This window comes from Phaethon aethereus (assembly GCF_964289735.1).
Source record: "Phaethon aethereus genome assembly, chromosome: 7".
Lineage (NCBI taxonomy): Eukaryota > Metazoa > Chordata > Aves > Phaethontiformes > Phaethontidae > Phaethon > Phaethon aethereus.
The window spans coordinates 32,574,770-32,602,364 of NC_138583.1; the positions used below are offsets into that span (position 1 = coordinate 32,574,770).

The following is a 27,595-nucleotide window of genomic DNA, read 5'->3' on the forward strand; positions in this document are numbered from 1 at the left end:
GTCTTCGTAAGACTGTGCCCACATTTGCTTATTTCTAGTCCCTTTAGAGATTCCCTTTTAATTTCTCACAGTCACACATTGAGATAGCCTATTCTAAATGAATGGTCTATGTTCTGTAAATATATATAATATTATGCAGCCTAAGGAAGGAAACAGATTTTTTCGAAACTTTTACTTAAGCATTGCATTTTCACTTACATAAGGTGCCATGTAAGTTTGTACTTTAGAGAGGAACATATATTTCTATGCTATATTCTTTCAGTAGTTCTTGGGTGTATTACAAAAATGTACTATAAAATAACAGCCTCTTTCAGAAACAGTAAATGAGGAAACAAAACACCTTGGCTGGAAGTTGAAGTTAAACCTTAAATTAATGTTTTGCGCCAATCAAAGATTATATCCCTGCTAACTTTATTACAGCAAGCAAACAAAAAATTCCCCCCAAAAACAAAACCTAAACACTCAAGAAAAAATAGGTTTGTGCACTTATAAATGTAAATCTTCTTGAAACACAGAGTATATTCTTATGTGGAAAAAATGTTGTATTGTCTTCATTTTACTTTTCTGGGATTTTTGGATTGTTTTGGAGCCTGGTTTTGTTTAAAGTAAGTTAGAGGGAGGAACTGAATACTTGAATTGGGCAGTAGGGACATTTTGCAAAATAAATTTACTTTGTCAATGGATAAATTGGGCCTGTTGAAGAGCATGCATTTGGTTGGTTGACAAGTGAAAAGTTGTTGTGAATGTCCTTACTGTTTCTAAATATACATTCTTCTATTAATGCAAATGAGTATGTAACAAGTGTAGCAGTGTGATTGGCATATGCAAGTGTTTTCTTAATCTATTAAACATTTATTCCGATTGATTAGTCACTGAAGAAAAATTAGAACTACAGTATGTTCTGTTTTAATATACATTGTGGGGAAAAAAAATCTGACTGCAAGGTTCTACAATAAAGGTAAAAATGCAGGAAAATCAAATGTAAATTCTTAAAATTTTTGTCAGGTGCCAATCAATACTTTATGCCTGAAAAATAAGTCAGGCTTTTTGGGTTTTCCAGAATGTGTTGTTTTTTCAGATCTTCCTTTGAAAAAAATATTAAAAACATTCTTAGTCTATTACTTAAAATAAATTACGTAATAAATGGGAGTGGCTCCTGCAGGAAATGGGCTGTCTCCCCTGCACAGCAGTGGTTTGTATGTCTTAGCTTCTACTTGAGACCCTAAAGGTTTCAGTTTAGGCCTTACAAAGTTATATGTATATTCCTTGTGGTGTATCCATCTATATCACTTCAAGGTAGTTGTTGCTTCTTATAAGGGGTGAGAAATGGCCTCGTGATCTCTTCTGTATTTCTTTCTGATGCCATAGTGCTCACCGATTCTGGTTTGTCCTGTAAGGTGGTCCAAAAATTTTTTCTTTCTTTCTTAATATATTCAGCTGATCTCATCTGGGATACATGAAGAGCCTCTTTCCCTGCTATGAAGGGTAGGCACAAGATCTTGAGCTAGAAAGATTGCCCCTGCTGAAGAATTTGATCTTATAACTTTGAAGCATAGTTATTGATTTTAATTTTTTTAATAAACCAAGTTTTCATAAAAGATGAAAAAGGATATGGAGGAAAATTTTGCAACGATGGAGAGAATAGTCCTTGACTGACACACAAATACTGATATTGAGATGACTCCATATAGCAAAATATGCTCTGTCTCTTATATTCAGAAATATCTGAAGTAGGACTTGCAAAGTAATCCAGCATTTCATAAAATTCTGAATAGAAATGTGACACTAAGTAATACAGAGATAAATGAACCTCTGCATACACCGTTCTTTTATTTAACAGTGAATATTTGTAATATTATGAATGTGCCTTATGCTTTGTTTCTCCTAATATACCTGTATTATAAATCAGACCCCTGCCTGTCCATCTACCAGCAGTTTTGTGGATTTCCATGTTTTGCTGATGACAGGAAATACCCGATGGTTTAAATTAGTGCTCCTTTCAGAAAGATTTGATGATATTATTTTTTCTTACAGGAAGATACAGGAGATGACATGACTGCATTTTTCACAGATCTATAAATATTACAGCCAGGAAGGGCCATTTTAATAACCTGCTCTGACGTCTTATGTATTGCGGGCAACAGATTTCATCTGACTACTCCTTTATTTTAAACCAATAATTTCTGACTGAACTAGAACATACTTTTCTCTTTTCTTGAAATATATCAGTCTTGATTTAAAATCTCTGCAGTGGTAAATATAAATGTTACCACTGTGAATTCTAACTCAATTATATTTGGCATTATTTCATAACAGTGGTAATATTCCAGGGGAATATAGATTTCACTTTGCTTCATGTTTTGGTTGCCCTGTGTTGACTTCAGCCTTCTAGCCTGTGCGTTTCTGGTGTATGTGTCTGCTAGATGAAACAACCTATAGTGCCACATATCTTTCACATTGGCTGTTACTGACTGATTAGCTTGGCGAGTGACTAATCTGTCACGGATGCTTCTGAATGCCTTTAACTCTGCTGAGCAGCATCCTGACTTCCTTCAATAATTTGGTAGATCTGGCAGTATACAGAGAAAGGAAATGTTCTCTTGGCACACGCCCCTAATTCTTTATAGGTTTTGATTGTAACCCTGCCAACTAAAAAAACACTGCTGTGTTTATGAAAGCTGGCATGCAATTTAAAATGGCAATATACAACATCAGGTGCTCGCCTAAGCATTCTGTTTAGAAAGCTGCAGTCTACGTGTGATAAACCTGCGGTACTTAAGCAGGCCACACAAATTGTTCTGGCTGCCTCCTCATCCCTGAAGCTTTCTCAGCAGCACGCAGGCATCGTTCTGGCTATGCTACCTCTGTGACTAAAGAGTGTGTAGTCATGTTGGCCCATCTGGATTTCAGTTGTTTGACAGGATCACTGTTAGTCTCAGAGGAAAATGATGCCCATGAATGCTTGCCTTTATATGAGAGAGAATATTGCCCTTGATCTGGTAGGAGGTTACATGAAAGTAGTACTGCTTATTTATGTGTTATTTATGGGATTTGGGATTTGGTGATGTTTGGAAAGAAAAATGATGCAGAGGAGTTCTTGGTATGACTCAAGAAACTTAAAGTAATACTCCTCTGTCTTGCTATCTATTTATTTTAAATAGAACAGCCCCTTTACCTTACCATTTTCTGCAACTGTTATTACAAAGCAATGTCATGCACTTATTTATTCTTTACTTTTTCAGCAAAGTGCAATAGCTGCTGAAAAGGCTATCTTCAAAGGCTTCTGAAAGAAACTGTTTATCAAAAAGTGATCAGCCTAGGTGAAAAAGGAAATTGTTTGCACTTTACTAGTGCCAAAGGGCTGATCTAATAAAAACAGCTCTTCTAAGTCACCTCCATTGCATTATACAGCTACTAAGAAGCCAATGGTTATGACTGCAAATGCTTGTGATATTTCACACTTCTTGCAGCAAAATAAATGTTCAGTGTCTTGCCATATAAGACTTTACATCTGTCTATAAACCCTATGACAGCACTAAAATTATTTTCGTTGGAATTCTATGCATCACTACCTTTTTTTTTCCCCCCCCAAATTAATGGCTCCAATCTAGCACACACTCAAACATAGGATCTGCTCCTGTAATCAGCTTTACTAATGTTCTGCTAGGGGCCAAGCATTGATATTATTTTGATTACAAAATCAATGATGTCCAATTTAGACTGCTAAGTTATAGGTTGATATTATGTTCAGCATTGCCCAAACAATGTAATTAATATATAAAGAAGCCAGAAATAAACAGAAGCCTGAAAAAAACATTTCTCGTGTATATAAACATGAAGGTATATCTTTAGGTAAAATTGATTTTTCTCAAGAAAAAGACATTTTGTAAACTTAAACTGCATGTGTTGTCTTCAAGCAAAAGTATTCCGTGGCCAGACATTGATTCAGACTGGAGCACCTGGCAGGAGCATGGGCAGCCTTTCCCCGTGGCCATCGCTGCGGCTTCTCCAGTGCGCAGCAAGGGAGCAGTGGGAGTTACCAGCTGTGCCTCACTCATTGCTTCGCTTGTGAGCTACACCAGCATTTGTGTGGTGCTTACCAGGAGCCGTTGCCTTTGGGGGGTGTACTGCAGCGTTCAGACCAACTCAGTGTCTTGTGTTTTATTAGGGGATTTTTCTTTCAGCTGTCAGCTGACTGAAGTATATCATTGTTGTTTTTGTTTGTTCTTTCATTTCCTCCCAGTCTGTTAGTCATGTTACCAGATTGGTTATCTGCTTTTCTTCTTTTTGTGCAGAAACATAAAATATGTTACTGATACTGCTTTTATGCTTTGAACATGTTTTGAAGTACAATTATTTGGACAGCTCCCGGTGTTCCAGAGCTTTGTCCCATTTCATCAAAACGAAAGTGTGGGTAAATATCTTTCAAACCACCAGTGATTGGAACAGAGTGGCTTATAGTGTGCCTAACAAACTGATGCTAGTTCTTACAAGTGAAGGAATTTGTTTAAAAACCGATGAGTTTGCACGGACCTTGTCCCAAATTCTTCTTTCTTGCTCCCTTGTTCTTATTTCCTTTCCATGTGTTTGTAGTTTTATGTCTGGTATTACAGATCTCAATTAATAAAGTATGCCATTAGTGTTTGATCTGAGTGCAAATGTAAATGTGCAGTGCATATGATAGTGAATATTTTTAAAATGGGTGTATACCGCTTCAAAGGTAGTAGGACAGCAGATACGGAATTCCTGTTCAGCTAGATTCCTGGTGAGAAAATTTAGCTGTGACTTGGTTGGTTTGTTCAGCATTGCCCCCAGACTTCAATCTAGTCTATTGATTTATTAAAAAACCTGAAACAAGCCAGAAAAACCCAACTGCTTCTTTTTTCTTATTCAATGATACTTGTTCTTAATGATTCTCTTTCCACACTATAGTGAAAGAAATGAGCATTTCTGAGTATGTATTTATATTCGTTATTGTTGTTGTAACATTTTAAAGAGTGGGATGGTCAGTTTTCTTGGTGGAGTAAGGCCACCAGAGATGTGTGTTAAGGCCTGGACTATAGAACATAATCATAAAGAATATAGAAAATGGCATAAATAGTGAAGTTACAGTGTGCTGAAGATACTATGCTCCTTCAGAAAGCTTTTATGGTAATAGATTATTGAATTTCATCTGCCATTTTATCACGCTGTATAGATTCACATTAGTGAATTAATATATATGAATGGAGGAAAAAGGTTCTAGTTCTACATTAAATGATTTCTATATGAAATGAATCTTGAACTATCTATTATCACTCAGAAAAAAGTTATAGCAACTAGTTGTGCTTAAAATGTCAGCATAGTAGCTGTTGAAAGAGCAAATAATGTTAGGATGGGAATAGAGAACTAAGTGGAAATCATTATTATGCTACTGTACAGATTCATGATTCTCTTGCATCTTGAATATGAAGCTGATCTCTGTGTGGCATCTCAGGCTATAGGAGAACAGAAAATAAAATAGAAAAGATTAAGTAAAGGCAGTGCGGATGGTTAAATGTAGTTATTCTGTATGAAAAATTTCTCAGGTTGGAAAAGGGACAGTGGAGAGAACGGAGAGAAAAACCACAAATCATTACATTTTGAGTGAGATAAGCATGTGAACAAGGTACTGTTATTCATTTCCTCATCCAATACCAGACCTAAGGATGTCAGATGAAATTGCCAAGAGGTAGGCTCTGGTCGAAAACAGTTGACATGTCTCTTCATATATGTGTGGGAATCATTCCTGCAGGACCTTCTAGATGCTGCAAGTTTGCATGGGTGAACTCCTAGGAGAAACATTAACCCAAAACCAATACAATTGCACAACCTCTGGCTCAGAGTGTCCCTGAGCTGCAAGCTGCTGGAGGGGATGTAATGCTGTGGGGAGTATCTGTAGGGATTTAAATTTTTTCCAGGTATCCGCTGTAGGCCACTGTCAGAGGCAGGGTACTGGGCTATGTGGATGTTTTGGTCTGCCGTTTCATAGCTCTTCATATGCATTTTATTTGCTTTCTGCATGATTCAGTGTTTTTCTGCTTTCCTGTGTCTCATCACTGACTGGGAAGAAGAGAGGGACAGGCTAGCAGATATGCTTATTTAAATTTTTGGTTTATCCCTTAATTTCTTTCAATCTAGAACAGTTTTCCCACTGCTGCCGTGTTCTGACTTCAGAAGTAAGATGTAAGGCAATGGCAAAAGAAACAAGCACACCAAAATAATACTCTCAAACAAAAAACCCTTTACGTTGTCTTGGATCCACTTCATGTGGAGGATAATTTAGATTATATGTAGTATGTGCTTGCTACTGAACTAGAAAAATTAGAAGTCTTGTGATTGCCTAGGGGAAGAAAGCAAACCAATGACATAGAATAATCAGAATTCTAGTTTTTATGAGCAAAAATAGTGTGACAAGAAATACGAAGAGACACGTAACTCTCCCCCACGCCCACTTTTCTTTCCATCCAGAAAGAATCTATTGGCATGTTGATGATATCTGTTCTGTTGTATTTGGTTTATTACAGCACTGTTTTTTCTCTTGTAGGTTAACAGAACCTTCTGGATTTTTAACAGATGGACCAATAAATTATAAATACAAAACTAAATGTACATGGTTAATCGAAGGATAGTAAGTATTTATTTTTATAGCTTAAATTTTCTGTCAGTTTGGTACTGTGTATTCTAGAGATCTAAACAACTCCTCAGGTAGAAACTTAATCTGGACACAATATGAACAGTTTTGGGTTTTTTGTTTGTTTTTGTTCTTGTTTAAATATTATAAAGGTTTAAAGAAAAAAATTGAAGTAGGATTTTCAGGATTGCTCAGAGTCGGCCAAATTCCATTCCCATTCAAATTGCTGGCAAAAAATAGACTGACATTGGAATATGGCCAGTGCTGCAAGTTCTCAAAACCCTATGATAAATTTGTTGCCTGTTTGAGTACCTTTCCATAAGTTCTAAATGTGGTTACAAAATCCTATAATTTAACCCATTATCTTACTCTGCAGTGATAAATTGGGAATGACTTCAAGTACAGAATGCTTCCAGTCTAATGACATTTACTCAGTTACATGTTGCTCAAAAGTTAGTGTTTCTATAAAGTGTTTTCTTTGCGTTCTAGTTTTCCTCATGTACTTAATTTAAAAATCATATTGTGCCCACAGTTTTATACAGCTTAGGTGTTTAATGTCTGTTGCTAATTTTGCTGTTTGTGCAGCACAGAAACACACAGATGTGCACAAAGAAATGATGAGACATACACACTGGTGTGGGTAACTGTTAATGGCACAAATTTGTTAAATTTCAGTGGGACTTTTACCCCCCAGGCTATGGGTCAGGCTTTTGCTGAAGAATTTGGCTAGGTCTGAGTTTGCTGACGTTCTAGAAGAAAATTACCCCTTCTGTATTTCCATATTGTCATAATCTCAGTTACCATAGATGTCTGCTCTGTCTCTGCTGTTCATTAATGATCTACCTGATCTAATTTGGTCTGCTTTTATGCAGACAGTAATTTAAACACAACAGCAATGAAGTTGTGGTTAGTTTGCAAAATCATTTCAGTAGAAGCTTCAATATTTGGGTGACTAGTCTAGAATAGAATATCTTTGTGACATAGCTAGACTTCTCTTTTTACCCAAGCTAGCTCAGGAATATTTGCACTACACTATGCTAAAGTGGAAACATGCCTTGGGACTATACAAACTCTGCTTTGAAGTTGGTCTGCACTCTGTTCCTCCTCTTTGCAGGAGATAGTAGAGAGAGTAGCTGGGGGAAACAATGTGCTGTACAGTATGTGGAAGAGTAATGCAACCCAGTAACATAGTGCAAAATGTCAACACACAAGGAAGTCACATATGTATAAAATACTCTGTCTTAAAACATGAACAAAGAGCAATCTCCAAATGATCTCTCACAAAAAGCATGTGTTTTCCAAACTGGCAAATTGTACTTGAGCCTGTCAAGGGTGGGTGGGAATATAAAATCATTGGTATGTTGCATGGAATATATTTAGGAGTCTGCTAATTTTGTCATATGAGAAAATTCCCCTTTCAGGTATCTTACAGTCCCCATCTGGATCTCGACCAAAAACTGGTGAAATCTGACTCCCAGGTGTCAGACTGGGGGTGGGGTGAGGTGAGGTTAGGAGAAAAAAAAAGTATCTTGCACTATATTGCTTTCTATTTTAATTTTGTGGTTTAAGATTGTTATTTTCAATCACTAGTAGAATACTGGAATGAGGATGCGTAGGTGATTTTTGTCTTGAAAGACTTTTCAAACCTCATAGTCCTGACTTTGTAAAATAAAGCCTAATATATTAAAATGGAATATTTTAATTGCTCGAAATTGGTGGTTCTGAATACTGATAAAACCTAGTGAACTTAAGTCTCTTGTTAACTTTAGGGAATATTAGACTTGGACCAAAGATGTTATTTTTGAAGTTTTCTAAGATAAAGTGAATTTGCTTTATTTGCTTGTTCTGAATTTTGTTATTTAACCTTCTGAAATTTTAGTTAGTACTCAAGATGTTTTAATAGAGTTATGCTGGCATGATCAATTTTGTTCTAAGTTCTTTATCTTACGAGCTCAATTCTTTTGTAAATAATGTTTTATATCAGTGTTCTCTTTTTTTCCTTTTTTTCCTAGCCCAAATGCAATACTAAGATTAAGATTTAATCACTTTGCCACAGAATGTAGTTGGGACCATATGTATGTATATGATGGAGATTCAATATATGCGCCTTTAATAGCTGTATTTAGGTGAGTGTATTTATGTGTCTTTTAATCCAAGTAGTCGTGTATGGACGTTTTTATTTTGCGGGGGGGGGGGAATAACATTAGAGGCTTTAATTTGTTAAATACCTTGCTTTCTTTTGTTAATATCTTGGGCATGTGTATGTAAAGTTATATTAGAATAAATTGCAAAACGCTGCTTTTTCGGTTAGGTGATCATAGCATAAATCCATTATGTGGCTTGTACTTAATGTTGACGTTGTGTTAATGCTCGTAGACAGGCAATCAGAAATGTATTTTCCAGTAGGCTTCCAACAGTAACTCCTGGGTTTTAATGTGCGTTAAATGTGGCACTGGTCAACAGTGTCAGTAGCTGATCCTACTTGAGGGATAATTGCAATCTGTGGCTGAGGCAGTGTTGGACTATGTGTCAATTATAAAAAATGGCTACTAAATGCCTCCTACATGGCTGTATGAAGAATGAAGGGGCCTCTTCTGTATGTATTTGATACAAGGCTCTCTTAAGCAGTAATTTTATAACATGTTTCCTTGGTTTGCTAAACTGGACATCATTGTGACTAAGTCATAGTCGATAAAATTATGTAATTCTTCAAAGTCCTGGAGGAGTGCTCAAATTTGCTGTCAGCTGAAATCGTGGAGTTTATTTCATTTTTATTATGTTATCATTAGCTTACGAGAATTGTTACACAACTTAATCTTTTTTCAGGTTAATATTTGTTGTTTAGAATCATACTATTACTTTGTAGCAAGGTTTAGAAATAAACGTAAAAGCAACAATAAACAATGAGCATAACAACTAATACCAAAGAAATTTTATTTAATTTTATGTTATGAAATACTGATTATGTTGCTGAAGTTTAAGGAATACTAACTGCATAAATGATAGTGCTTTCTCCTAAGGGAACAAAGCTCAGGGCATCAGCCTTTCCTGCCCAACTACAGCAATCTACACCTTCTTCTCTCCTAATTCTGAATTGTTACATAATTGCTTGGGGCTTTTTTGTGTGTGTGTTTGGTTTGTGGTTTTTTTTTTTTCTTCCCTTCCCCAATGTGTCTAGCTATGACTCAGGAGCCTGACTTGTAGAATGAATGGAAGGAAAGAGGAGGTTCCTCTTCCTGTGTTCTTTATTTCAAATATCTTTCAGTTTATTGACTGTTAGTGTTTCCTTTAGGATTACTCTAACTTTTACTTTATATTTGTGATGTGTCAGTGTTTTATGCAGGTTTTTTTTCTGAAGTTCTAAAAAGTATTTTATTTTCCACTGGAAATTACCTTTTCATGGAAATTAATTAATTGCAATACTTCCCAGGTTTGAAATTCTTTAAGATAAACTTGTAAAGGTACAAATATTATGTGGAAATAGAATTTGTGCTGAAAGGCAGTGAGAGTTAAGCAGTTGTCTGAAGGATATACATTTTTTTTTTTTTTTCAAAGTTAAACCAAGTTTTAAAATTTTACTGCTAGTGCATGAACCTTCAGAATAATCTGATGTGAAATTTTTCATTACTGTGTGAGGGAGGAAGTTTTTTTATTTTGTTTTCCTGGGAATCCCTACCTTACCTTGCAGAGACATGGACAAGTTCTATATGCATTTTATTCTTTGTTTTATAAAAAAATTTTAAAATGAGATTTGTGAGATATCTTGTCTATACAACTAACAACCAGAATAGCTAACTCCCTATTTTCCTTTTTTTTTTTTTCCTTCCCCTTTCTCTCCCAAAGACTGATTAAGCACATTGTGCTCATTTTCTTTTCCAGTGGCCTAATAGTCCCTGAAGTGCGTGGAAATGAAACTGTTCCTGAAGTTGTTACTACATCTGGCTATGCATTGCTACACTTTTTTAGTGATGCTGCTTATAACCTAACGGGATTTAACATTTTTTACTCGTAAGTATTTTCTAATAGGCTAATTAACAAAGTAATTACTTATAATTCCTTTCAGGAGAATGACAAACCCAGGGAATTATCAGTTATCTATTGATTTTATTAATAGTGTAAGAGTTATACCTTGTGGTACGTTTCTAAAACCAGGGACCTGGGATTGTAATGAGTTGTCATTAATATACTAGTTTAAAAAAAAAAAAAACAGGGCAAAGTATATTGTTGCAAGTGAGCCACATGGCCATTCCAAGATTATGTTCTTCCTATGTCATATGGAACTAGAATGTAACCCTTCCAGTATTTATCCAACATGTGTAGTTGTCATACGGAATAGAGGGGGGATATATCTGCTGTCAAGTCAATTCCCTTCTTTTGAACTAGGATCATCTGTTGCTTGATGTTTCTTGCTGCAAGTACTTCTATGGCTTTTGAGATCTTCACTGAAGTCCTACTTTTATATTTTTGCTGGCTACAAGGGTTTTGTTCCATTTATTCTCTACTACGTGGGTACTTTCCCCTCCTATTGTCCATCTTAGTCTGTATTCTGCCTTCATAGTTCTTATCTGCACTGTCTGATTTTAGTTTCTCTGATGGCAAAGTCTAATCTGATATAACTATGCTTGCTTTCCTCCACTCTGCTTTTCTGTGTTAGTAGCTCTAAAGATGCATCCAATGGACCTGAGCCTTTTCCTGCTTATATGCACTAGCTGCTGATTTGCAACTTCTGTCTCATTCAGAACATGCTTGTGACACGTGATGTTGTGTCTCTTTATACTGGATGCTTTAGTTCAAGAGGGAGTTGCTTGGTCCTGTTGGACCTCTTTCTTCATGTGATAGTTTTCTCATGATTGAAGATATTCTTGTTCCTTTCTTTCAATTCCTTCAGATTCTGAAATAACAATTTTTGGGATGTGGTGGCCAGCACTGCACTTCAAATGTGGAAGAATGTGTAATACTTTTGTCATATTCTTTTATTTATTTAAGATTCCCATTTGTGCTTCTGAACATAGCTTTACTCTTGGCAGAGGTCTTTGTTAAATTGTCTATGGAGAGATTGTTTCTGTAATTTGCAGCAGTTTGCCTACCTTTTACAAGATAATAAATAGCTATTCAGAGTCTGGGAAACCACACTAATAATGGCAATCTAGAGGACTGGGTATTTTTAATTTTTGTCAGTTGACATCAGTGAAATGCAGACGTCTCTACTGTAATTAGAGATATTTTTTCAGTTATCCCTGAAACTTTTATTGCACCTTTTTTGTTTGTCTTGGGAGCAAATGGCAATATGACATGGCATTCTCAAGAAATGAGTGTATGTGCTCTGCATTCTTTTATGGCTTGGTAATGTGGTGCATGCTACATATCATTACCTAATTTTTTGGAAGATTTAAAAATCCATGAACTGCCAGTTTTAATTCCATTACATATCTAACTCACAATATTTTATGTACTTTGTTCTTCTGTTTCTTCTAGTGCAATGGATACTTGTAAAATTTTTTTTAATGAGCCAAGAGTAACCCTTTTTATGCTAAAAGTACTTATGATTGCTTTTTATGGCTGCGTTAACTTTTTTTCTGTCACTGATATGCTACATCCTGCTTCTGTTACCCTCTTTATTCCTTGATTTGGTAACCCAAAGCAGTTTTTGACGTCATCTTTGACTTCGTCTTGATGGATCACTTGCTTTCCTTTGTCTTGAGGAAGACAGAAGTGTAGCATCTGTGAATAAAATGCCACGGCATTTGCGAACAACAGTAGTTACTCCAGAACTCTGAGTAAATTTTGTGTTCCTTGTAGTTCCTTGAAGTAGGAGCAGCCAACCTACTTCCAGCTTTGCCAAAACAGTTTTTCTCATTCTGTTTGAATCCTTAATGAACCCACTGGAGTGGGGATACGTCTACTTTTAAACCGGTATCTTGGTTGCTGGAAAGACTTAACTGTTCACCTTCCTGCAGAACAGTCTCCCTATGAAGTCAGGGGGAGAGGTTCCTCACGGCTGTGGTATAGAGCAGTTAATACTATCAATGGTTTTAATACCTTGTGTGTACTAGCCAAAACCCCCCGGACATCTGCAGTTCAGAAGTGCATTTTTTTTTTTCCTTCTGTAGTGTAACAGAATCAGTTCTCTGAGCCGTTAGAAAATGAAAACACATCTCCTGACTGTCGTACCACAAGTACATTTGGCCAAAGGCCAGCCTTGAGCAAGTCTTCCCTAACTTTTTCAGTTTGTTCTTCCCTTGTTGAGAGCAAGGAAGACTATGAACAGTATCCAGCTTGCACATCTGCAGGGAGCCGTCTGCATTACCATCGTCAGGGGTTTGTAGTAACAGTTTATTCTGATTTTCAACCCATCCCTTTGCTATGAGTCATCAAAAAAGACTTCAAATACATTTTGGACTTCATCAGGCACGTACTGCCTGAGATCCATATTCTGTTTGTGGAGACTCTTGGACCCACATACCTCAATGTCTTCCATCCCTCCTTGTCTCTGAGGAATTGCCTGTATTTCTGGAACGAGTTTGCATAATTTTGCAGTCCAGTTGCCTGTGATCTCAGTGTTTAGTAGGGTGTATCACAGAAATGCGAACTCCCATAACAGTCACAGACTTCTTCCATCCTAATTGTTCCTCTCTTTGCATCTCTGACTATGAAGTTAAGGAGGCAAGGTTAAGGTGGCTCTATTATTAAGGTTTCGAAGCATGAAGTGCTGCCTGTAAATAGTTTCAGGATATTAGCCATCTTGTATTTTTCCTTGCTTGGTTTTTCTGATTTTATTCTTGGATGTTAGACATACTGTTTTACAGCATAGACCAAAGCTACTCAGGAAAACCTTTTAACTGTATGGTGGAGAGTTTAAGGGTTACTGCTCACAGTCACTTCCAGTGCAGGCGTTTCTAGAGATAATAAGCGTTTGAAGGGACTGACTAGAGTGCTTATATTGGGAAAACATTGATGGTGATCTGTCCAGACAGGGCCTGTCCTTCTGCTTAATGTCAACGTTTCTTGGTAAAGTACAAGATGTTTGTGAACCTAACTGTATCATCGACTTTCTATGTAAGCCTGGATGAACATATTTTCAGCTCACTTGCCTGTAAAATCATAATTAAACTCATGTTTTATCAGTACATGGACATTTTTCAGGAAAAAAAGTACTTTATCTAACAAATACTGTTAGAATACTGTCAGATAAAACCACTGTCATGAACTTGGCTTGTCATTTCCCTTATTTTACATATTTCTTTCAGAATTAATTCTTGTCCTAATAACTGCTCAGAACATGGAAAGTGTACAACCAGTGCGTCCCTACCAAGCCGAGTGTACTGTGAGTGTGACAAGTACTGGAAAGGAGAAGCCTGTGATATTCCGTATTGTAAAGCCAACTGTGGCAGTCCAGATCATGGGTACTGTGACTTGACAGGCGAGAAGCTGTGTGTTTGCAATGATAGCTGGCAAGGTAAGGCTTTGTTGTCTGGAATAAAGTTCATCTTTAAAAAAGAACCGCTTTTAATGTGTCCTATCTAGTATGCAAATTAGCATCTTTAAAGAATAAACATAAATGAAAAAATAATTTCTGGAGTAAGTTTTCATGTGGACCTAGATCTGACCTAAACTTTTTTGTGGTGGGCATTCTTCTTTTTGGATCATTAGTTTGAAACAATAGTAACAGGAATTACTCAAAGTTGTGAGCACTTCTGGAGGCTAAGTTCAACCATAGCCTAATTTCCTATTCTATTAATTTTTTTTTAATGACTTGATAGACTTGATTTTCTTTCCTTCTTTCTTGATGTAACATCATCACACCATATTTTTAGTGCTTCAGAAAGTAAGTATTCACTGTCTGGTTTTTAGCTGTGTATTATTTGTTGTAGTCTCTCAATGAAAAAGGAAGATAAGCAGTTTTGTTAGGATGGCACACGAATGTGTATGTGGACACATACTGTGGAGTAATGGATGTGCTGTAAGCATGTGCTGTAGTTTTACTCCCAATACCATAAACACTTTTTTCTTATTAAAGGTCAATTATTTAAGATCCTAAATGTTTAATTCACTTACTATAATTGTGGTACGTTTGCTTTTTTTTTCTTTTTATCATTTACCATTTCTGTTAAAAATCTCAATTGGATTAGCTTGCTATGCATTGAAATTGCCATTCTTCTCTTAAAACAAATATTAAAATGCCTCCAGATTAATTTGCTAGTTTGCCTTCTTCCCACTACTTCCTGCCTCTACTTTTCTTTTATTGCTCTTTTTTTTTGCGTATCAGAGGAAATGGCTTTTTTACTCCTATTAGCTGTCACACCTATTAGACCAAAGATACCATGAGATTTAATACATTTAATTTCTTAATAATTAATGAAGTTGTTCGTTAAAAGGCAGTCAGTGCACCCACAAAAAGGAAGTGCGTTAGCAATATGATCATTGAATGGAAACAGTGCAGACTTGTCATTGAGTCCTCCAGAACCTTTCATGATTGTAGTGCATAAAAAAAGTGTCCTGAAAACTTAATCTCTGTAAGGAAGTTGTGAATAGAACTTGTAGCAGGAATATCACCATTTTATTTGTGCATTGCTTCCATGCAATTTCAGATTGTGTACAAAATGGGGAAAAATCCCAAATCTTTGGAATAGCTTTTTAGGCTACACCTTCATTGACGGTGCTGTAGTATTCATTAGAAGTTTTAAGCATGAAAAAAAATTAAAATTCTAACTTTCACTGTTAGCACCATCTTGTCATCTAGCATGTCTGTGCATACTAGATTCCTATTGTTTCCTAAAGTGAATAGGACTATATAGAGATAACTTGCTTAACTGTTACGTGCATTTTCACCAAACCTACATAGTTTTCAGTTAATTTACTTTTTTTTAATTCTGTGCCAGATGAGCTAGCTTGGCTACATAATTGTTTTTCCTTATTAAACACAAAGCAGTGCCAGACTTACCTTAAGCCTACTTGCTTCTGTGTTCTATTTATTTATTTCTATTTATTTATTTATATCTATATACTCTCTCTTTATAGTTTCTAAACTTGACAGTATCTTCTGTGTAGGTTATGTGCAATGTTGGAACTATAAACGTTTTTACTTATCTTACTACTCTTGCTGTTTGTCAAGTTTTTCTTGTGTTTGGTAATTCAAACCAACTGGCTGAACTAGGGTCTTGATTTCTATTTTTTGAAATAGAATTTTATGTTTTGAGTTTTTTTCCATATTTGGCTTTTTTTTTGAGTATGTTTAGTCCCTATATGGAAGAAAATCCACTGGACTGCGTTGGCAGAAATGTACAATAAGTAAAATCCATGGTTCAGAAAAGAAAAAGGGTATTTTATACATTACAACACCTGGGCTTTCTTTTTTTTTTTTTTTACAATGGTGACATCTTGTGGATGCTCTGGAAGGAGCAGCTGAAGAAAATGTCATCTAAAACAAGTACTCTGAGAAAAGAAAACACAGTATTCTTTTAGATATCTTTAGGATAATCGTTTTGAGTAAAAGGTAGGGTCCTCTCGTTATTATATACAATATATTTTGTGGAAGAAGGATATTGTAGATATTTGCGAGTTAGCTGCTATTCTGACAAATACAGAGTGATGACATGGCAAGAAAAGTTTTAGGCTTAAACAAATAATTTATAATAATACAACTATTTTTAACAAAAAAGTAGGATTTTTATTGTACTAGTGATGGTTGCTATCAGAAATATGTATAGGAAGAATATTTAATAGCTCCTTGAAATCTGATTAATTTAAAATATTCAGGCAACATAAAAGAGGCCAGAGGTTTTCCTGAAGAGTGCTTGCTTTTATGAATACTAAATCTTATTACACTGTCACATTACTGGCTAATCTATCTTGATATTCTAAAGCAGAATGTGTCAACGCCTGCTGATACAGGCTGTGGATGTAACTCAGGCTGAAAAAGATGTCTTAAAACTACCAACATGCTCTTTTCCTTTGCTAGGCGTGGCTGAGAGTAACAGGGACCTGTTTAAGAAGTTGAAAAGATTATAGTAAGATGTTACCTTTTGCTGAATCTGTGTTTACAGCCAGCAAATTCTCTTTGATATGCGGAACACTGTGTCTTGGATTGTCTCGGGGTGTAAATGAGAGGAGATTTCAAAACAGTTAATTTGTGTAACAGGTTTGACAATTCAGGATGATTGGAAGGATTGCACATCTTTTCCACATTTTTAAAAAGGGTTAGGTATACTATCTTTGGAAATGCTGAAAATATTACTAACTACTATAAATGTATTTTATTCTTTTTAAAAGTAATATTACAGGTCTTGTTGATAGAGGCATTCTTTTGATTTCTTCAAGGAGTTTGATTTAATGCCACATAAAGGAAATAACTAGCCTGCCACATATTATATAGGTTAAAAACTGTTTCACTGAAGGAATTAAAAATATAGCTACCTCTAAAATATGCAGTAGCCAAGTGATGAGTTGGAGAATTTTCCAGTGACCTGTTTTTTGCCTGATGTTAAACAACATTTTTATAAAAGATCTTGATTACTATATATGATTATTTCCTGATAAAATTTTCAGATAGGATTCACTGTGTGGTAAATCAAGGAAGATTGTTTCATTTTTAAAGAGCTAGAAGTCATCCAGCTCTAAGTAATAATTTAGAAAGTTGTCTTGATATCACTTAATGTAAAGTGATCTAGGAACAGAGACTGCAGGCTGCGTCGGCAAAAGAAAGGCTGCCTTAGAAAGCAGAGGTGGTTAACTTGCAAATCACTGTAGGTAATAATTTTCACATGAGGAATTTTGAGTAGAGAGCAAGTTGCCCTTTCCCTGTGATAGGCATTTGACAGATAACATTGGAGTATAGTGTCCAGTTTGGGGATCAGCACATTAGGGAGGGCTGTAAATACTAGCGAGAGCTCAAGTCATGCCATAAAACTAATACACTTAGTAGGAAATGATCCTGTGATGGGGAGATGAAGGAGTTAGTGGTGACTAATGCTCAGTGGGAGTCCTTGCTGAGAGCTCCTGCACAGACACAATATACTTCCTCTCCCTGGTCCAGTGTGATGCTGGGATGCTCAGGTACCATTCATGCTTGGTGCAGACAGGAAAAAAAGAGTTGAAGACTCTACTGAATTTAAGAGAAACTTTATTGATACTTTGATCATTGAACATCAGTACTGCAGGCAGAAAGGAGATCTAATAGAGAGGAATTACAGGGTATGTATCCATGAGACTTTAAGAGGATCAATAGGGTACCTTCAAAGCAAATTTGATCCTCCATGTCTACTGTGTTTTGGCTTGCATCATGAGGTGGTTTGAAAACACAGGAGCTGCATTCCTTTTAGATGAAATTATAGCAGAAGTGAGCTCCAGGGTTCCGTGTAATGCATACCAGCCAAAAACAGGCGTTCAGTCCTAAGGATCTTATCTAGTCCAAAGTTAAAACACCAATAAAAATTCTGGAATGTGTATAGTCAGTTTTTTGTCTCTACAGATTTGCTCCAAGCAGATAGAGACGTAGCGGAAGACCAGATTCTGAAATTAAACTAATTAACTTTGAAATAAGTCTATTAGCAATTCAGGCAGTTTGAGTTTAATAACATCTCTCTAGGATAAAATGAGCCTTTATGTAAGGAGAGAAGTAAACAATGGAAGTATAAAAGAGAGCTATAACTGCTGCAGTGTAAAATTCAGTATATTGCCTTGCTCATTACTATGGCACTTACTCCAACAGCATCTTGAGTATGGCCAGAACTACTATGTTAATGTGTGTCTATACTCAACATAGATTATCCTGAAAGGACTAACTAGAGTTGAGTTCGTTCTGACTTCTTCAGTGGAAGGCTTTGAGGTCATACTCCCCTGTTTGGTCTGCCTTATTCCTCCAAGCTGAAGTTTAGCAAAGCTGTGTTTGTGTGGTGGTGGTTTGTTGAAACCAATGGAAAAGGTTTGAGATGCGAGCTCAGGCAGTGACAGTTGAAATGCAGTGCTGGAAAGAGCTTGTGACAAATGCCCAGATGTGTGAAAGCCAAGGTTTTCACCTGTTGTGCCTGGGTATTCCTGAACTGAAAGCATTTGCTTTGGACAAAGCTGTTTTTGGAAGAAAAAAAAATAGAAGCAGGTGTGGTGTTCTGCCCTGTGATAATCCTCTCTTTTCAGGTTTTCTACTGGCTGGGTATCAATTCAGTGAGAAGAAACTGCAGTTTTACAGTTTGGGAGATGTCCTGCTAAATACTATATATGCACATAAAAACACACACCCAAGGAATCCTTTCCTTCCCCAATTAAAGTTAAAATCCAATTTCTGCACTCTGTGTTTGCAGATTTCATTACGTGTATCACAGAAATGAGAGTTGTCTAAGGAAATTTTGCATGTACAGAATTCATAGGAAGGAATTGGCTTAACATGAATGGTTATATAATGTATACTGGAAATGTTCTTCAGTTTTATGTTCAGATTTGAATTTAACAATTTGTCAAGTGTCCTTTGAGGACTTTGTGCAATTTGTAAACAAAATAGAGCTATCATAATTAGAAATCCAGTGTCTGAAAATTCTATGTGAGAAAATTAAGAATCCTTACTGCAAAAGAAAGGTCATCACAGTTAAATGAAGAGCCAATTTCAGTTTTAAATACCTTTATGATGTCATCTGACGATTATTGGAAGCAGGTGTGGTAGAACTTATTGGATTCTTTTCAATAAAAGGTTGTCTGCATTAAAGTGGTTGATAATGCTCTGTATGTGCAATTAGGCTGAGATTTAGGAAGGGAGTCCGCTACTATTTGTGAGTTTCAATGAAAGATGTAATCCATTTAAAATAAATCTATGACCTTCTAAATATTTAATTGAAATATTTATTTAAAATTCATGCACATAAATGTAGTAACATAGAACATGCTAGCAGTTTATTAAACTAATGAACAAATGCAATACTACATCCTGAACACAAGAAGGGGATAGATAGTACTGATCTCCCTGGTAAGGAAAGATACTAAATTTAGCTCATTATCTGCAGCACTTTTATTTAAGAATAGGAAGAAACTAATTCAGGGAGCTCAAAACCTGTTTGATTTCAGCAATGTGTAAACTTCTAGACCATAACTTGAGGAAAGAAATAAACTTATGGCGTGATTGAATAGTGAAATAGTTGAATTGGAGATTTATCAGTGTAGTTAATCCTAAATAATTTGTAAGAAAAATGACAAGAAAATGCAATATATTTTAACTGAAACTCAGCATTTGATGATAGCAAATCACTGAAACTGAAGAAGTTGGGGAATACATAAAGGAGCAGTAAGAGAAACACAGCTTGTTAATTGTGAAATGTGAGTGGGCATGCTGAACAAGTAATTTAGGATGGAAAGATACCAGTAATACTTAAAGACTGATCTTGGGACTGATCTCATCACATAATTTTTATAATCTACTCATAAGACTGCTAATGAAATCTGGTAATACAATGGTGGGAGTTACTTCAAACATGGAGGAGGACCAGAATATCCTGCAAAAAAGGCTTAGAGTAATGTGTGGGTTGTAATTACTTCAGTATAAATTGCAAATTCATACACTTAGGGACTAAGAGTATTAAGAATTTTTTTTTTTATAATCCTGGATTGAAGTGTGGAAGGTGACATAGAAGAAAACTTGCTTGTCTGTCTCAATTAGAATATGAACTAATTTGTTTTTTTAATTTTATATACTCTGCAAACTATAGGCTGTAAAGTGTCAAATGCACTAGTAGTATGATCAGTCACAGAATCTACAGTTAAATATATGAAAACATTAATACCATATTTCATTTTTGTTACTACACTTTTATGAATACAAATTGAAACAGGCTCAGAGGGAGAATCATTAGGGTGGTCAGGACTCTGGAAGATACTGTCAGTGCACGGTTTGTTTCAACTAGTAAAATGAAGGCTGTGAGGGAATAGTGTTGCTGTTTATAAACGTTTGTGGGGTGTATAGACAGACCAGGTCTTTAAGTCCAGTGGTATCAACACTAGTAGAAAAAAAATTGGGGTAAACTGGCCATCAATACATCTAGTTTGAAAATTGGAAGCAGGCTCTTGACTACTATAGCTGCGAAGTTTTCTAAAGGTTCTTAGCGTAGATATTAGAGCTTGATATCGTGCTGGCATTAGCATGGAGCCTCAAAATCTCTAATCCAATGGGTACTGTCAGCTACTGCTAATCTGAAAAGTCCCTGTTTCTTCTTGCTAATCTTAAAATGACAAATCTCATGCAGAGTCTACCAAAGAGTATGCTTGTGCTCAGTCACAGAAGACTAAGAAGGCTTTCCACGCAACGCGCTTCCAGTAAAGACTGCTGTGACATCAGGCCTTATTCTTCTGTACCAGCCTAGCTGACCTTGAGTTTGAGACCTGAAGGCAAACAGTTGAAGGGCGCTGTTAGGTAGTACGCACCAGTGGCAGGCAGAGCAGCCCTTCTGCTCAGGCTTACACTGCAGATTCCCCAAGGCCGGGTTGCCCTTGGATGATCTACTCTGCCTGGCTGAGGAAGGAAATGGGACTGAATAATAGCAACCAGATGGCATATCAAGAACCGCATCAGCTTGTGCGCGTTAGGGATTCTGACTGTTTCAGTCATGGAGGAGGCTGAGTCCTGGCACAGCTTGCTACCATGCTGCTTTAGCTGGAGGCATCCTATCCAGGATCTCTCTGCCTACCGTTAAGTCTCGTTTGGAGTAAGACTGTTTGCAGGAGTGGGGAAATAATTATGTCCTGTATGGATGTTGCAGAGCTGTGCAGTGGTAGCACAGGGATACATGAATACCCCTACAATTAGAATGCTGGGGAGCCATTCTTGAACAACATTTATCTTTCCATTAGCTAGCAACTTTGTATTTTTATGTAGTTACTATCTCATCACTTTCCTGTAAGAAAGGTGATTTACTGCTTGGTAAAACTTCCAATGGAATTTTTATTGAAAGTATATTCAGATATATTTCTCAAAAATATTTTTCATAATCTCAAATTCATTATCACATGAAGATTTTATTGGGTACTTGAGAATAGTAATATTTGGTTTGTATTTGCGGTAGTTGAAAAAATATGTTAAAGCAATAATTCTCAACTCAAATGATCAGATATCAAACAAATACCAAATAAATAACAACAAATACTTGATTTAAATGCTTTGATTAGGTTGTATGAAGAACAGGACTGTGACATTTATATTCAACACATCAATACTTTTGTTTTTTTCCTGTGATCCCAAAGGAAAAGATTAGGATTGAAGAAAGTAGATGATGTTTTCTCGTTAGGTGGAAATTGATCTTATGACTTCAACTATGGGAACAGATTGTTACTTTGGCAGTTCATGAAACTCCTCAATAAATATAAATTAGATTCCTTCTCCTGTGTTGTATGGGTAAATCACTTTTTAAAACCTATAGAATTTTTGCTACCTTTGAGGATAACATAACCAGCTTCTGATTCAGGTTTATGAAGTTGTTTGCTGTTTTAAAGCTTCCTCCCTCCTCTCCAGTGGATTGAGTGACATACCAGGAAGATAAGAAAGAAATAAAATTTTACATAAATGGAGAAAAATCATATTTGCATAGAAAATAATAGAACATATTTTTCATTATCTTTATTCTGCAGATGTAGTGCTGTCTGTTGCACAAGTGTCATGTATTTAGTGAATGTGATGTTTCTGAAGAGAAAATGTATTTACATGGAAATAATGGTGATATTTCACAGTATACGTATTTAAGTAGGAAAATCTGTAAAAGATATTTGCAAGTCCTGCATTTAGTTTGCCTTTAGAGGGCAATAGCCACACAAAAGCATTTGCTCTTTAAATGATGGTTTGGTAGAAGTCAGTATTATTCTACTGCTTTGGGTTTTTTCAACTATGTATTGCATTTTTTGTACCAGTTGATACATGCTGTGGTTAACTCCATGGATGTTTTACACTTTCACTAAAGAGGCAGTCTTGGCGGTGCACACTTACTTGTGTTGGCACAACCATGTGCCTGTCAGCAAGGTGAAACATATAAGGGAACATACCCAGATTAAGAGCTAGCCTGGCTAAAAATAAAAGCAATTGTTAACCTGGGTGCATTCCCTCATCTGGTTCATGGTGCAGCCACGTGAAAAGTGGTGCCAGCAGCAATGAGAGCTGAAGTGCAAGCAGTGAGGGGAAGCCAGGGGGGCCTGTTCTGGTGGTAATGTCAACATCAGTTGACTTTAATGCATGTGTACGTCACGCACAGGGTATTGATGTGTTCTTTGAAGAAAACCTGCTGCTTTCAAGCTCCTGAGTTCAGGTGTGTCTCCTTAGAATGTGTCATTCCTCCTTACCAGAACAAGACCTGGGTACAAGGTGTTTCTCCTCTCTGTTTCACCTTTTCTGTCATTCAGTGTAGACCAGCAATGAAGCACTGAGGTTGTAAGAAAGTCATCTGCGACATTCTTTCAATCACTGATCTGGTTAACAGTGGTGTTAAGATTTTGCACTGTTCAGTTTTTATAAAAAGTTTGTGCTTGTCTTCATTTTGATACAGTCAATGTCATTTAAAGATATTCTGGATTCGCGATATGAATTCTTGCGGTTTGCTGTCTCCAGAAAGGAAAATCTCGGATGCATTGGCACGCGAGTAGTTAGTGTGATTTAGTCACTGTTTGCCACTAGGGGACACTGCTGACCACTACATGGCTGTGCAAGAATGGCAGCTGCAATGAAAGACATAAACGTATCTTCATTTTCTGATTGGAAGCAGCAGTTTCATAATTCTAAGCTCTTCCCTGATCAAAGAGTACTTAATCAGTTGTTTATTTTTAAGCACTTTTAGATTCAAATTAAGTGTTTCCTCCAGTGATTTATCAAACCAGAATCTTGCTGAGGTTACAATTCTATTACAGTATCTATTATTAATGGTTAAGAAATAATATACTGAATTGTTCATACTCTCATTAGACCCCATTCAAATACCATTCATCTTTTCTGGGAGAAGGTATAATGAACAATGGGATTTTAGTGTCTCCATCATTTAATGAATGGAAGGTAATTTGGATACAAGTGGACATCATTCTTCTATAGAATACTAAGAAAAGCTGACAACTGGTTAGGTACAGATTATTTGCCTGGTCACTGTGTGTAAGAACTAATTGTAAGAAGTTGCCCAAAAAATGATAATACACATTGGGAAAAATGTAGTCTTCCCAAAGGATAGTATGTTTTAAGATTATGAACTTGATGTAAATTACCTAGTTTATTTAGTAAATGTCAGCAGCTCTCTTCTAAATTCTTGTCCAGTCTCTCCTTGACTCAATATAAACCTTTGCATCTAGAGCATCCTTTTTCAGGGTTCCTCGCCAAGAAGATCGGATACTTCTTGCCTGTAAAACTACCTCCTCTTGTAGGTTTAGCATGTGGCTTCTTCAAGCTGCATTTGATAAATCTTGGTTCTTGTAGTCTAAGAGACTGTAGACTTCATATCCACCCTCTCTGTGTTACTTATTTTATAGACATTTATAATTTCATTTCCAAATTTCTTCCAAGTGAGAAAGTCCTAGCCAACTCAGTAGTTCCAATTACAGAAACCATTCAACTCCTTTGAACAACCTCATTACTCTTCTGTAAACAGTCTCCAGCCCTATCTTCTTTTTGAGTAGGGCACACAGTTTTCTAAGTGTAGGCAAACCACTGATTTGTACAGTGAGGTAACAGTGTTCTCTGTTCCTAACATATGATTTGCCTTTTTGACCATTGCTGATTATTGAGGTGATACTTTCATGAGTTATCTTAAGACAAGACTTTACTACTGACTAGTGATGGTTAATTGAGCGACTATTTTCTTTTTAGTCAAGCTAGAACATAGCTTACGTAGTTTAAAATTTATGTATGTTGAATTTCATGCGTAATTTTATTGCTGAGTCACACAGTCAGACAAGAACTTATTCTTAGGTTCTTCAAACCTCATCTTACTCTTTCTGGCCACCAGTAATTGCCTTTATCAGCAGACTTTCTTCACTTATCATCCCTTTTCAGGATCATTAATGTGTATGTTGAACCTGTGTGGGACTCCATGGGTGACCTCCCTCCTTCTAAGAAGTGGCCATTTACTCCTGTCTTTTTCTCTTTCTCGCTCTTTCTCCTCGCCCTCGCTCTTTCTCCTCGCCCTCGCTCTTTCTCCTCGCCCTCGCTCTTTCTCCTCGCCCTCGCTCTTTCTCCTCGCCCTCGCTCTCTCTCTCTCTTACATCAGTTATTTAGCCGTGCAAAGGCATTCATTCTCTTGCTACAATAGTCTCCTTAAACAATTTTCTTAAAAGTCTTTGGTGAGGAATTTTGTTAAAAGCCTTATGAAAATCTATATCAGTGTATCAATTGGATAACCCCATCTTGATATCTTCAGAGACCTTTAATAGGCTTGGAAGACAGGCCTTCTCTTTACAAAACCTATACTGAATTGTATGAGTAGATGGCAATTACCTGTCTATTGACCAATTCTGTCCTCTCTTACAGCTTCTGCTGATTTGTCAGGTAGAAGTAGAAGCATAGTAGGCCAGTAGTTTTCAAGATCTTTCCTGGAACCTTTTTAAAAAGTTGATGGCCTGTGTGACCATTTGGAATGCAGACTAGTGGTTTGGGGTTTTTTTGTGTGTTTGCTTTTTGGGGTGGCAGTGTGGGTTTTTTTGTTGGTTTGGTTTGGTTTTTGTTTTTAGCATGTTATCACTGAGTTTCCAAAGACAGTTATGCCCAGTCTGACTTCAACAGCTTTGTTTTTTAGTAACGTCCAGTAGCTTGAGGAAAGGATTTATCCCAGTCAGTCAGGCTGACAGGGAGATCACATTGCTTATAGTATTAGCATCAAGTTACAGAAATAAATCTGCTGTCCTCCAATATCTGTATGCCATCACTGATGATAAAAATTTCAATTCCATGATTGATAATGCTTAATGTAGAACTCGCTGGTGTCCTAAAAATTCAGTGTTTCCCATCTAGAAATAAAGCCAGTCAGTAATGCTGTACAGTCACTGACAGGAGGCAAATCGTGCATATGCTGTCTTTTTAAAATTTTATTTTAGCAAGGTTCTGAATATATTCAGATTTTAAATTTGTTCCAACATCTAGAACATAAACTAACGATGAAGAGATAGCATTTTGTTTTTACAGAACAAACGAAAAATAAATGTTTCTGCTATTCATGATTTTAATAATAATATAACTTAAAAATGATGCATTTTGTTGACCTTATTAGCAAAACTAATAACAATCCCTATTTAGCAAAAAAAATTGGCTAAAATATGTTACAAAAAAATATGTAGTTGCGGGCTTGGGTGTCTTTGTAGAATGCACTATACAATTTAACAAGATTTAAATAATCAAAACATTCTTTTTATAAAGCACGCCACAGTATTTTACTCTTGAAAGACCATGCAGAATGTCATCGGCAAAGTGCAAATTTTAATTCCTGAGATTTAATGTATTATAATCTATATTGTAACTTAATTTCCTGTAACGTTATTTGCTTTGATATAAGCTTACTCTTGTTAGTTCAAATGCAGTATCGTTCTTCTTCAGAGGTGACATGCAGTATATACTGTGCTACACGTTTTAGATCTATAGAACATCTAAAAATACGATGCATTGTGCCTTTCTTTCATTTTGTGACTCATACAGTATATTTTCTGAGAAGAATGCAGAAATATATCATTATTATTTGGGCTAATCTAACGGTTTCAATTTAACTGACGTCCCTTGTCAGGTGTTTTTTTTCATTGAGCATCTGTTAAACGTAAAAGTCTATACTGTATTTTATCAGAATGAGTAATCTTGACATCTGTAATTAAGCCTCCCCTGTTTCTGCTTTATTGGCTCTAACAGCCCTGTCTAACAGATTGTACAAATTGCCCATTTGTTTACCAAACAGGTCCAGATTGTTCTTTGAACGTCCCTTCCACGGAGTCTTACTGGATTCTACCAAATGTGAAGCCCTTCAGCCCTTCTGTGGGCCGGGCTTCCCATAAGGCAGTCCTCCACGGGAAATTTATGTGGGTGATTGGTGGATACACTTTTAACTACAGTTCATTCCAAATGGTGTTGAAGTAAGTGATTTCTCCTTTGTCATATCCCTTCTGACGTGGCTTAGGGAAAACAGATCTTACCAGGGAGGTAGCCTCTATCCTGCAATATCATAACTGAAAGTTTTTTATGTTGTTTTAGATTCTTTATTAACAGTCTTATTTTCTGCTTGTAATTTTTTTATGACTAAAAAAGGTTAAAATATGGGTAAGATTGAGCTATATGTGATACTAATACTTAATTTCTTCAGTTTTGTGAAAACTGTTACTATACTTTGCTGCCAAACATAAAAATGTTTGTAGTGGCAAAACAGCAAAAGAAATCCATGTGGTAATATTTTTCAGATGGACATCTAGAATGCTATTTGCATTGTTGAATTTAATTTATAATTATAGGAGACTTGTATTTAATGCATGCACTTAGCTTGTTGGGGCCCTGCCAGTAAGGTTCATCAGGTCATCCATATTTCACTTCTTCATATTTATGATGTGTATGGTGACTTGTATATATGTACAGGCCCTAAATGTGGTAAATGAAAGTAATAGGATATGTGTATTAGCATGTTTACTCTGCTTTTGTCTGCCTCCTGCTTTTGTCCGTACCTTTGCAAACCAAAACAAATCCCATCATCTTTGGTGATTTCCTTTTCTATCTCTATCTTCTTACTTTTTACTTCTCTTCCATCTTGTTATGTTTTAATCCATTAATGGATTAATTGTTAATTAAAATTTAATAGAAACCTTACACCTTAGAGGGTGCTCAACGCTAGGTTTACAAACTAGAGCAAAAGATTGTGGCATAAGAAGTTTAGTGGTTTTTTTTCTTGGTGTGACTGATAACAGTGAGCTTAGCAATCTAGTTTCGTAACTTTCTTGAAAATCTGGTAATTTTTATTACAGTCCTATTTTTTGAGGTTG

At 36.2% G+C, this 27,595-nt stretch overlaps 1 protein-coding gene across 2 annotated transcripts in view; it reads left to right on the forward strand.

Moving 5' to 3' along the window:
• The window catches only part of ATRNL1 (attractin like 1), a gene marked incomplete at its 3' end in the record, with an annotated part of 538,576 nt that overhangs the window by 36,411 nt on the left and 474,570 nt on the right, over positions 1-27,595 (forward strand). For both annotated transcript variants that reach the window (XM_082002290.1, XM_082002291.1), the window contains exons 2-6: positions 6,566-6,649; positions 8,665-8,778; positions 10,532-10,660; positions 13,900-14,108; positions 26,527-26,701. In XM_082002290.1, coding sequence (XP_081858416.1) covers positions 6,566-6,649; positions 8,665-8,778; positions 10,532-10,660; positions 13,900-14,108; positions 26,527-26,701 — 711 coding nt within the window. The remainder of the gene's footprint in view (positions 1-6,565; positions 6,650-8,664; positions 8,779-10,531; positions 10,661-13,899; positions 14,109-26,526; positions 26,702-27,595) is intronic.